This window comes from Leucopleurus acutus (assembly GCF_964270905.1).
Source record: "Leucopleurus acutus genome assembly, chromosome: 10".
NCBI lineage: Eukaryota > Metazoa > Chordata > Mammalia > Artiodactyla > Delphinidae > Leucopleurus > Leucopleurus acutus.
The window spans coordinates 6092641-6105202 of NC_139153.1; the positions used below are offsets into that span (position 1 = coordinate 6092641).

At 48.6% G+C, this 12562-nt stretch overlaps 1 protein-coding gene across 1 annotated transcript in view; it reads left to right on the top strand.

Moving 5' to 3' along the window:
* TAMM41 (TAM41 mitochondrial translocator assembly and maintenance homolog) overlaps positions 1-3777 on the top strand; it is a gene marked incomplete at its 3' end in the record, with an annotated part of 108471 nt that extends 104694 nt beyond the window's left edge. Inside the window, exon 8 of the mRNA XM_082848862.1 lies at positions 3659-3777. Within this exon, the coding sequence (XP_082704988.1) occupies positions 3659-3777 (119 nt within the window). The remainder of the gene's footprint in view (positions 1-3658) is intronic.
* Positions 3778-12562: the final 8785 nt, after the last annotated feature.

Here is a 12562-nt window from a genome sequence, read left to right on the forward strand (position 1 = left end):
GTTACTGCCGGCAGCGGCAGTGTCCTGGCAGGTCCCACCGAGATCCAGAGCAGAGATAAAACGCCCAGCCTCCACCCTGGCTATTTTGGTTCCACGGCCTCACTGCAGTGGGCAGATCAGGAGGGAACCACGCACAGTAACTGAACAGAGAAAACAGAAAATTTTTTTCTTCCTGGAAAAAAATGTTTTTTCATTGAAATCAGCTTCTTCCGATGTCTATAAAAAGAAGCCAATAAAAGGCCTCGAGCTCAGATTTTGGAGCTGAAATTCAGAAAACATAGTATTTATCATCGCAGCACTTTTCTGTTCCCGTCCTCCTGGGCCGATCACACAACTGGTTTTGCTGGGAGCAGGAGTGCTGGGGGGTGTTTGTCCCGGTCTCTGATGGCGCTGGCTTCAAACACTCCCCTGCAGCGCTTCACATGTGACTGCAATTAACTGCAGCAAACCAACTGCAGGAGGAGAGATTGTGTGTCTTATACTTCGCAGTAGGACACTGTGACCCTTTCTCATTTTGGTCGCAAATCCTCCACTTCGAAGGTGTTTCATTTGGGGAACTGCACAGGAAGTCCTTGATTGTGTGTTACTTTTTTTGCAAAGATTTCTGCACCCGGAAATAGTGTTTTTCTGCCTCCTTCTCCAGTTACATGCAGGTGTTGGGGGGAAAAAAAACCTGTTTTGGCTACTGCATGACCTGCCCCCTGCCCATCTCTCTGACCTCATCGCTACCAGTCTTCCCCTCCCACCCCTCTCCAGCTACCCTGGCCTCCTGGCTGGTTTCAAAACATGCCAGGCCCTCTTCTGCCTCTGGGTCTTTGCACCTGCTTGGTCCTTGCTTTGGCACATCCTCCCCCCTTAGAGACACACGATTTGCTCCCTCAACTTCCTTCCAGTTTCTGCTCATGTATTTCTTACTACAGAAGTCCTCCTGCTTCTAGTATTTTCTTACTCACCCTGCCCTGTTTCTCTTCAGTGTACCTGACGCCCTATACTTACTCCTTTATTTCTTTATTATCTATCTTCTCCTACTAGAATAAATCTTCATGAGGCAGAGACTACATCTTCTTCCTTGCTAATCACTAGTGGTCAGCACATAATAGACACTCAATAAAGTGTTGGATGAGTGAATGCATGTAATAGTAAAAGCTATCATTTCATGCGTAGTGGAATGATAAACATTATCTCTAAGGAGGAGTGAATTTATGCTGATGCAGTTAGTGCATTGAGGATCAAGGGCAATGGGGGACCTGTACCAGGATCAGAAGCCACCGGGAAAAGGGAAAATGCAATATTTAAATCTTCACTCTTGACACCTCCTTTGCAGTCCTGGCTCATATACCCAACTGCCTTTCCAACAGTCCCTTTTGGATATCTCAGAGGCAGCTCACATTACATACGTCCAAAGTGGAAGTCTTAATTCCTCCTGCTCCCAGTATAAATCTCCTCCTTCCCGAAGTTCCCATTTCACTTAAAGCCCACCTTTCACCTTGCTCATGCCAAAAGCCAAGGAGTCATCTTGGGTACCTTGCTTTCCTCCAACCCCTACGTGCAATCCACCAAAAAGTCTGCCAACTCTGCCATGACAGAAATGGCCAGCTGGATGCAAATCTGTGTCCCCTTTCCACAGCGTAGGACCATTGATGGGAAGTAGTTGCCTAAACAGGGACTACGTTTCCTAGCTCCTGTCATTTGGGCGAGGTCACGTGACTAGCTCTCATCAAGAGATATAAGTGGAATGATCTGTGCCACAGCAGGCCCCCGTGTCCTTCTGCATCTGTCCGCTGGATGAAGAGGATCCTCAAAGGATTCTGGGGCCCAGGGGTTGGCAGAGTCACAAGATGAGGATCCTGGGTCCCCGAGTCACCACTTGGAGAAGAGCCACTTGCTTTTCTAGAACTGCTTACTGTTTGGACTTTATGTCAAAAACCACTAAGTTTTTGGGGTCATTTGGTTCAGTAGCTGATGTTACCTTACCTAGTACATCTATCTCCAAACTATACCTCAGATCTGTCCACTTGTCTTCGTTAGTCTCTTATTTTATTTGGAACCTCCATCCTCTCTCATCAGAAAGATTGCAGAAGTCTCCTAACTTATCTCCTTCCTCTGTCCCTGCCGGCTACGCCCTCTCCCCCAGTTCATATGTGGAGACCTACTCCCCAGTGTGATGGCATTTGGAGGTGGGGCCTTTAGGAGGTGATCAGGTCATGAGAGCAGAGCCTTCATTAATGGGATTAGTGCTCTTATACGAGACTCCAGATAGCTCCCCTGCCCCTTCTGCCGCGTGAGGGTACAGCAAAAAGATGCCCATCTAAGAACAAAGAAGCCGGGCCTCGCCAGACACCAAATATGCCAGTGCCTTGACCTTGGACTTGCCAGGCTTCAGAACTGTGAGAAATAAACGTTTGTCATTTAAGCCACCCACTCTATGGTATTTGTGTTATAGCAGCCCGGAAGGAGTAAGACCACCCCCCCACCCCCGATAGTCTATTCTCTACGCAGCCATCAGAGAGACTTTTAAGAATCCAGGGCTTCCTTGGTGGTGCAGTGGTTGGGAGTCCGCCTGCCGATGCAGGGGACACGGGTTCGTGCCCCGGTCCGGGAAGATCCCACGTGCCGCGGAGCGGCTGGGTCCGTGAGCCATGGCCGCTGAGCCTGCGCGTCCGGAGCCTGTGCTCCGCAACGGGAGAGAGGCCACAACAGTGAGAGGCCCGCGTACCGCAAAAAAAAAGAAAAGAAAAGAATCCAAATCGTGTCCCCCCCTCAGATAGCTTCCCTTTGCCTGTAGAATAAAGTGTGGACTCCCTCCCATAGCCAGTCCACTGCCCCAGGTTTATCTCAATCCTCTCTTCTCCCCCGTTTATTATGGTCCAGCCACCCTGGCCTTCACTCAGTTCTTCAAGCACCGCAGACTTGCTCCTGCCCCAGAGCCTTTGCACTTGCTGTCCCTTCTGCTTGGAAGTCTTTCCCCCAGATCGTGGTATGACTGCTTCCTTGTCATCATTCAGGTCTCAGCTCAAACATTACCTCCTCATAGGAATCCTCCCTGATCACACTGTCAGATTGATGCCACTCTGCTGCCTCAACGGGTCATCCTCTATTTCATTCCCTGTTTTATTTTCTTCATTGATCTTATCACTATTTTAAATGATCTCTTTTAAGTTCACTTACATGACTTAAACCATGTTTCCTGGCTAATCATGTCTCTCCCACCACCTCCCCAGCGCCCCTCCATTAGAGCATTAGCTCCACGGGAGCAGGACCTTGTCTGAGTTATTGGCAGTTGAATCTTCAATATCTAGAACAGTAAGACAGAAGGTGCTCTAGATGGAAGGAAGAAAGGGAGGGAAGGGGGAAAAAAGCGTGGCGGGGGCGGGGGATGGAAGGGAGAGAGGAAGAATTGCCCTAATCAGATCAAGGACCCTCACAGCACAACCCCAGGATCCACACAGAGTTGCTGGAGAGGTGGAGTGAGCTGGGGAGAGGCAGATGGAAGGCAGGCCGGGCAGCCCTTCTGAAGCAGCCTCCCGGGTACAGAAATGACATCACCTACCACCCCAGGCCATCAGCTTCCTAGTCTTTGGGAAGCTGTCTCCCCCTATGGAAAGAAAAACAAAAAACAAAAAACATACCTTTGCCCTTCTTTTTTCTCTCTGTACAGAAACCTTATCTATTTTGGACCCAAGCCCACTGTCCGTGCTTCCAGTAAGCACTGGAAAGGTTATCATGCCTCCTTGTCTGTGTGATTCAGAAGGATATGAAGCTGTGACTATAGTATAAAGAAGACGTGGTTTGTCCAAGGTAACTAGTTATTTATCAATATGTCTCAAATTCTTCAAAAAGTTTTGTACATTGTGGTGTCTTAAATACTAACACAGTCTGCTTACTGGGTATTCCAGGGCGGCATGCAGTGGGGTCACATTGGACTTTGAAATGGGACCCACTTTTATTGATTATGTGACTGTTCCAATGTATACAAACACTTTTTTAAAAAAATACAAGCTAATACAAATTCATCAGTCTAAGCAAGGTTGACCTGGATTTTAAAGCTGGCCAAAGTAATCAACTGTAGGGTCAATCAGACGAATGATGAAGTGGAAGAAAAAAAAGCCATGAAAGAATTTTAATACTTTATAAAGTACTTAATAATTTTAAAAACGCTGCCTTTGTTTTTTTCACTTAGGGCTTTTTCTTTTCCTCTTTTCTTTTTTTTCCAGTTTTACTGAGATGTAATTGACATACAGCACTGAATAAGTTTCAGGTGTACAGCAGAATGACTTGACTTACCTATATCGTGAAACAATTACCACAAGTTTAGTTAACATCCATCATCTCAAATCGATTTTTAAAAAGGAAAAAAAATGTGTTTTTCTGACTCAGGATGAGAAGTCTTAGGATTTACTCTCCTGACAGCTTTCACATACACCATACAGCAGTGTTAATTATATGGCTCATGCTGTGTGGGTTACAGCTCTAGTACTCATGTACCTTATAACTGGAAGTCTGTACCTTTTGACCACCTTCACCCCATTCCCCCTCCCCCCGCCACCTCTGGTAACCACACATCTGATCTCTTTTTTATGAGTTTGGTTTCTTTCTTTTCTTTTCTTTTTTTTAAGATTCCACATATAAGGGAGATCATACAATATTTGTCTTTCTCTCTCTGTATCTGTCTGTCAGTATTTGTCTTATAAGCACCTTTCTAAGTGGGAATCATCCCTGTTGTATAGGTGAGAAAATGAAAGTTTGAGCAGGGTCCACGTTTGTGCCTGGTGTCATGCAGCTAGAAAATGGAAGAACCAAAGTTTGAACTCTGGTCTGTCTGATGCTGAAGTCTCAGCCATTCTCATGTGCCAAGGGCTTCTCCATCCTTTGACAAACAATGTCAGAAATGATGTTAAGACCCTACTAAATTCCAATTCCACATGGTAGCCCACAGGGAATGGGAAACCAGGAGGAGATATTTCCCTTCAGAATTGAAGTGTCGGTCTAGGAGTGTAGATTCAGTGATTTATTTAGGGATTATCAAAGGGGTCTTTTCTGGGTGAACTGAGTGATACTGTTGAAAGATTATTGAATGAGGAGTCAGGCCAGGTGGTCTGAATCCTGGTTTGGCACTGCTCAAGTAGTTGCAATAAGGCAAATGTTCTACCTGCTCTGAGGCCCCATGTCCTCATCCGCTGAATGGGGTCATCAGTGCTCTCTCACAGGATCACACTGCATTAAATGAGCGTGCTCAGCACAGCACAGTGCCTTGCACGTGGTTGGCACCCAGTATGTTGATCTCCTTCCTTCCCTGTTTACTTTCTTCTTGCCTGTGTACAGCACATGCTTGTAAGAGTTAATGCCAAAGAAGCAATTGGAGCCAAGAGAGACGTGGCAATCTTGGTTTGAAGAATTTCTCTCTGAGATGATGTCCTCTGAATGCGTCCACCCTCAGAAGAAAAACCCATGCTTATTTTTGGTGGAGTTCCCCAGCTCAAACCATTCTCCATCTGAGAGGTAGGTAGTTAACTGTGGCCAGACTCTAGCCGGCCTTGAATCCAGCATCTGCAACATTCTTTTCTACGGAAAATGGCTCTTCTTATCTCCCGCCCCAGCCCACCGAAGTCTGTGTCTAAGAAAGACAACAAGAATAGATTGCCAGGCGCAATCATCCTTACAGTGTTCGAAGGAAAATTTCTTGTGTGAGGACAAAGCCAATCTTTGGACCAGTGTTAAATATCACTTAGAGATCCGAGGTCTGAGCAATTGATCTGGCCATAAATCTGGTCTTGCTTAAGGGGACTCATTCAGATCCATGCTGTGAAAAGAGCTGACATTCAGAAAAAAGCTCACCACTGACTCCTTGACAGGTTTCAGATGGTGCGTTCCCTTGGAACACAGCCCCGGAGCAAAGGCTCTCCGTGGAATTCGGCGTGGGGCTCGAGGCTCAGGTTACTACCACTCCAGCGGCCCCACCATGGGCTTCCATCCAGGTGTGTGTGGGGTAAAATCCCTGTCGGGTCATGGTGGAGATGAGGCTCACTTCTGCGCTCTGAGACGGAAAAGAAGAAAGGGGATTGAGTGCTTATTGCCTGTCTGGCACTGTTAGAGGCCTTCATATACATCTGCCTAGAAATTTTGCAAATGTTTTAACCATTCACAGGCCTGTTATTTACCACGTTGTGATCCTGTGACCATAGCTCTGAAATCTGGGCACTAGAGGACTTGGCAAGCAGCTCTGGGTTTGAATTATGACTGCCCACCCAGGACTGATAGCTCAATGAGGGCAATGTGTTCACTGCTGTAGCCAGCCTCCTTGCACACAGGAGGGCCTCCATACTTATTTGTTAAGTTGAATTACCCTGGGCCTGCTTACTTAGCCTCTCTAAAGCTTCTGTTTCCTCAACAATAAAAGTAGGAAAAATAAAACTTAGATTATAGGATTTTTAAATTATGCTTTAAATTGTGAGGTTGTTGTAGATGCATATGCGATTGTCAGAAATAATACAGAGAGATCCCATATACCCTTTACCCCACCAGTAACATCTTGCAAAACGATAGCACTATATCACGACCAGGATGTTGACATTGATCAATCCATTGATCTTATAGGATTTCCCTTCTAGGACTTTTATGTGGATTAATTGCAATTATGCAGGCATAATGTTTAGCAAAGTGCACGAGTACTGTAAACATTTAACAAAGGCAGCTAATATCCTTCTAGGAGACAATATGATGTAGACCAGTGCTGCGGAAAACAATGCGAATATGAATCATCTGGAGGGCTTGTTGAAGTGCAGATTCTAATTCACTAGGCCTGAGGGGGCCTGAGAGTGTGCATTACTAGCAAGTTCCCAGGGGGTGTCTGCTGTGGCTGACAGGCTAAACACATGGACTCCAGAATCAGACTGCCAGGGTTCAATTCTAGTTGTGCCCTTATTATAAGACCTCGACAGGTTATTTAACCTTTCAATGCTTCCGTTTCTTTATTTGCTTCATAGGGGTATTTACAGTTCTTATCTCACAGGGCTCTTGTGAGGCTTAATTATCTTAAAGCACTTAGTGCCTGGGCCGTAGTAAGTGCTCATTAAGTGTTAGGTATCATTATTTTAGATTATTTCTTATTCTGTGCTCTCTCACTGAAATAAGACCATTTGGGTTTTCCCACTAGTTACTTTGGCCCCCAGAAAAGTAGAAATTCACCTGTTCTCTATGAGAAAAGAGAGAAGTGATTGCTAGAAGGTATTTGTAGAGCTCTTCTAGATCAAAAATGGCAAACATCTGATTCAGCAGTTCCTATTCCCCACCCACAGCAGACATTACTAATCAATCTTGACATTCTTTTTTCATTGAACCTCAACAATAGCTTCAGAGGCCTTCTTAAGGGAGCTTAAGCACAGCTGGTGCTCAAGATGAAACCTGTGTGCCGAAAGTGATCTGGTCTAAGCTCCTCCCAGAAGTGGAGGCTTAGCCCCAGGGCTGCAAGCTGACTTCCAAGGCTCACACTATCACCCGGAGACTGAGTGTGAACTAGAACCTACATCTGTGCTCTCTGCGGAACGAGTTGGAGTGAAGAAATCAAGAAAGGAAGACCAGGAGAGATTCACAAGAGCACGTTAGAAGCAAAGGGATACGGGTAGAGAAAGACTTTCTTCATAGACAGGTTAGTGCATCTAGAAGAACAATCAGAGTCCCTGTGCACTGCGACCATTTCAGATTGGCAGCCATCGGGGTTTCCCTTATGACCCCTATGGCGTATGACATGGGAAGACACCCTGAAAAGTGAACTACTTATCGGGAATGTGGTGTGGAAAAGAAAACTGTCTTTACAGTACTAACTGGGGAGGCCTTAAAAAATCGAAAGGAGCAAATGAAAAGGCAAAGACCTTATTCCCACTGAACTGAACTCCTGAGGGCTTTTCCATGTGTGAGTTATTATCTGCCTTGATGGGGCAGCTGTGCGCTCCACCCTGTAATTCTGCCTCTCCCCGCTCTCAGTTTTCATCACTGGACCGCGCTTGACTTTACAGGCCATCGTGGACCCAGGACTTCAAGGTAAGTCAGATTGTGGCCATTTTTGTGGATTGGTAGAAAGACAAGAATCAGATCTTCTCTCTGAGCAGTTTGAATGATGAAGGTATGAAAGGAGTCAGTTACTGGTGGGGGCAAAAGCCAAAAGGGGGAGTAGGGGCAGTAATAAGGGAGCCAAAGTGAAGAGGAGGCTCCTTGGTAGATAAATGAGGAAGAATTAAACTGCGAGGAGGCACAGAGAAACGGAGAGGGAGTCTGGGTAACGACTCTGTGGCCCGTGGGGGAGGCAGAACCGTGGTTCCCAGAGCCGCCTTTTCGTGAACTTTCTTCCCCTTTTAATTAATATGGAAAATTTCAAATCTATGCAAGATTCGACAGAACAGGGACTTCCCTGGCGGTCCAGGCTTCCACTGCAGGGGGCATGGGTTCCATCCCCGGTGGGTCGGTCGGGGAACCAGGATCCCGCATGCTGCCGGGCTTAAGAAAAAAGAAAAGAGTAGACGGAATAGTATAACCCCCGGCCCCCATACCCATCCCTCCGCTTCAACCGTGATCGACTCAGGGTCCATCTTGTTTCTTCTCTATCTCCACTCACTCACCTTCTTGATTATTTTTATTTATTTTAAATAAACTTCTGATGCACTTATAAAATCCTTGCTTTGAAACACATTCTTATCAGTGGTCCATGCACAGCCTTCCTTATTATTATCATTTTAGTTACTTACTTAAAGTAGTTTTTTTGTTTGTTTGTTTTTCAATTTAGAAGTTTGCCCAATTTTTTCTTTTACCTCCTTAAATATATTTTTTATTATGGTAAAATATACATAGCATAAAATTTACTATTTTAACCATTTTAAGTGTGTAGTTCAGTGGCATTCACATTGCTGTGCAACTATCACTTAAGTAGTTAATTTTATTTATTTATTTATTTTTTTTTTTTGCGGTACACGGGCCTCTCACTGTTGTGGCCTCTCCCGCTGCGGAGCACAGGCTCCGGACGCGCAGGCTCAGCGGCCATGGCTCACGGGCCCAGCTGCCCTGCGGCATGTGGGATCTTCCCGGACCGGGGCACGAACCCATAGTCCCCTGCATCGGCAGGCGGACTCTCAACCACTGCGCCACCAGGGAAGCCCTAAGCAGTTAATTTTAATAGTGAACCCGTGAACCCATCAACCGAAAACTAAGACTTTGACAATGACCTACATCTAACCAATGGTTCCCTGCCACCCACCCCGTGCAGTTCCCCTCCCCAGGTAACCATCATTCTGAATTCTCTCATCATCCTTCCCTTACTTCTTTTTTACATAGTTTTATTGCAGGTGCATGTACTACCACAATTATTTTTCATGGTATTTGTAACATTACAAATAGGATATTATGCTGCGCGTAATCTTTGGGGACTTGCTTTTTTCACTCACTATTGTCAAGATTCCCCTCTATTGCTGCAGGCCTCTGTGGAAGTCGCTCGTTTAGGCTGCTGTTTACATTCCCTTGTGCGGACGGTCCGTGTCTGACACATTCCACCTCCAGCGCACTTCTGTCTTGACAGCATACCTTCCTTTTCTTACGGTAGCTTGAGCGTGTCTCTCATCTGCTTGATCAAGACATTCAGACTGAAACCACCCTGGTTAGATGTGGCCAGGCAGAAGTCACACTAATGCTGACGTAAGGGAAGCAGCGAGATTAATCCTTGGAAAGGTTGAAGACTGGTCACATCCATGAGGAGAGGCCCTCTGTCCCCATGATGTATCTGCAGAGTAAGGCTCACTCTAAGCAGTGATGGAAATTAAAGAGGCAGCTTTAGGACCTCCACCTTGACCCCAAATGGAAATCATTTTGCAGTACACAAACGGCAGAGCTGTCATACAGATCAAATGAGATAATGATATGTGGGGACACTTTGTAAACCCCAGAGCTGTTTTATAAATGTGCAGTTGCATGGTGACTGTTATCATTACTCATTTGCATTATCTAGACAAATCATTTTCCTATCCCTCCATGATTACGGTGGCTGTCTGTTTATATGGTGCCCCAGCAAGACTGGGTTTAAGGGAGGTAGAGAGAAGGGGAGAGATGTGAATGTTCACCAGATATTCTGTCTGGTCTTTAGTCCCTGCAACAGCTCTTTAAATTAAGAATTGTCTCTGTTTTACAGATGAGAAAACTGGGCTTGATAACGTGCCCAAAGTTATAACTTTGGGCATGTTATAACTTCATAACTGACAGAGGTGGGGTTTGATTCAAATTCAGGTTTGTTCAAATCCAAAGCCCCTCCTCCGTTGTCACACTTCCCGAAATCTGCCCCAGCAGTCCGCACCCTTTCCTCATTCCGCGTCCTAACGTGGCAGGATGAAAACCTCCTCTTTAGGATCTTTCTCAGGAGTTTTTTCCCCTAGTCTGAGACTATTGATGAACTAAAATGGAGTCTAAGTAAAAATGTCTTTGGGACGACTGGGAACCTCGCCGAACTTTAATCTGTGCACTTTAATCTGGGAACCAGGGGAACAGGTGTGGTTATGCTTGGGTCAACTTGTCACCTGGGTCATCCTATCTCCATTGGTCCTGTGTGGACAGCAGGAGAGTGTATTTCACAGGGGGCCGCAAGACCGTGACTCGGGTTCAGGCAATGCCTCGCCGCGGTTTAGGTAAAGCTAATCTCACTGTAAAGTGGAACTATCTATACCTGTCCTGCTCCCCATCCCGGGGCTAAGATCCAATGAGATAACAGGCTGTGACCCCATATAATTGGATGAGGTAATACATGGGAAAACAGTTTGAAAACTGCAAAGCATTTCCCCCCAGCATTAATGTAAGCCGGTATTTGTTTTCGTTATCATTCCATCTCAGCAGAGCTGTCTCCCAGGGAAAGCCCTATAGCAGGAACCCCTAATGATGACTGAGGTCTGAGAACAGCCAGAAGGCAAGCAACATGAAGCCATTTCAAGCAAACCAGAGGAAGTCCAGTCCCTGACTATTTATTTTATGAAGTTAGCGGCTGGGTACGTTAAGCAAATGTTTTCTTAATTGTGGCAGTATGGGAAAACAATGGGGCAAGGGCTGCCGGGGACCGGGGAGGATCAGGCCCCCACCCCTCCTACCCACACCCCGAAATCTCCAGAGAATGACAGCAAAAAAATAAAGACAGGGCTTTTCTTTTCGTGGTCACATGTCTACGCTGCTGCTGTAATAAGAACCTGCACCGATTAGAAATGTTTCGCCCCCTCCTCTCCGCCCCTTCCCGGGCACGTTCCGGAGCAGACCGGGCTGTGGACTCCGGGAGTGTGCCAGACACAGCAAACACCGGTGTGTGAGCGCCTGGAGGGGGCTCTTTCCACCCCGAACTCTCTCCCTTCCTCCTCGGTTCCCTCCCTTCCACACTGACTTCATTTACTAGGACTTCCTCCTCCGGGCGAGGGAGGGGGAGGAAAGACGCTGCCGTGCGCCCGTGGGGTGTGTGTGGAGTGCGGGGTGTAAAATGCTGTAATGAGAGGCAGCTGAGCGGCGTCTGAGAGCCGGGAGCTGCAGCAGCCGTTCTGATCGCGGTGGCACCTGAGCGCTCACCTCCCCAAGCTAGTGCGACCTGTCCCTTCAGGTGCGTGTGTGGTCGCCGGCCTGTCGGGCAGAGCGGCTGGGGGTGTGCGGGTCACGGGCGGGCGAACCAGTGCCCCAGGTCGGCGGCCCGTGGAGCTTGGAGCCCGGGAAACGGGAAGCGCCGGCGTGCGCGGCGCTCCGGCGGCTGAGCTGGCGTGGACGCCGACCCCCGGGCGCCTTCCCTAGGCAGCTTAGCGAGCCGCTCTGCGTGATAGGCGGGGACGCGTGCGGGTCTGGAGCCGAGGGCTGCGGAGGTGCCGCAGGTCCGGCGCGAATGCGCGGGCACTTGGCCGGCTGCGTGGCGGTTAAGGGGCAGGGAGGTTAAGGGACAGTGGGTAATGGATCGGGTCGACTGTGGTTGTCGTGGTCATGTGTGCTGTGTCCACCGCGTGCGAGAGCCTACTGTGTGCGTGCGGGGGAGGGGGAGGCGTGCTGGCCCGGAGCGGCGAGCCTCTGGGCGCGCACGAGAGGTTCGTTTATGTTCGTGCGTGTGCACCAAGGCTGTGTTCCCGCTGCCTGGGCCTCTGGGGTTCGGTCCGGTGTGTGTCAGAGGCCGGTGCACACCGGGTGCGCTGGGTTCACGCGCTCCCCGGGGTCGATTGCAGCCCGGGCCCCATGCGGACGTTGGCCGCCCGAGCACGTCTGCATCCGTTGGGTAGGTGCGAGCTGCCGTCAGGCGTGGAGCGGGTGGGGGAGGGGAAATGAGCCTCCCCCGGGCGCGCGAGGCCCTGCCCCCGCCTCTCCGCCGTCTCACCTGGGCCCGGCCCCCACCTGCTGGGCTGGAGGGGCGGGCCCGGGGGCGTGGCCCGGCGGAGCCCGGCAGAGCCCGGGAGAGGGCGGGCGGCGCCTCATTCCAGGGATTCCTCGCGCTCCCGCGCTCGCGTCCGCCGCGAAGCCGGCTCGGCGCGCGCCGCCCGTGTGTGCGTGTGGGTGTGCGGAGCGGCTGGGGTCGGTGCGG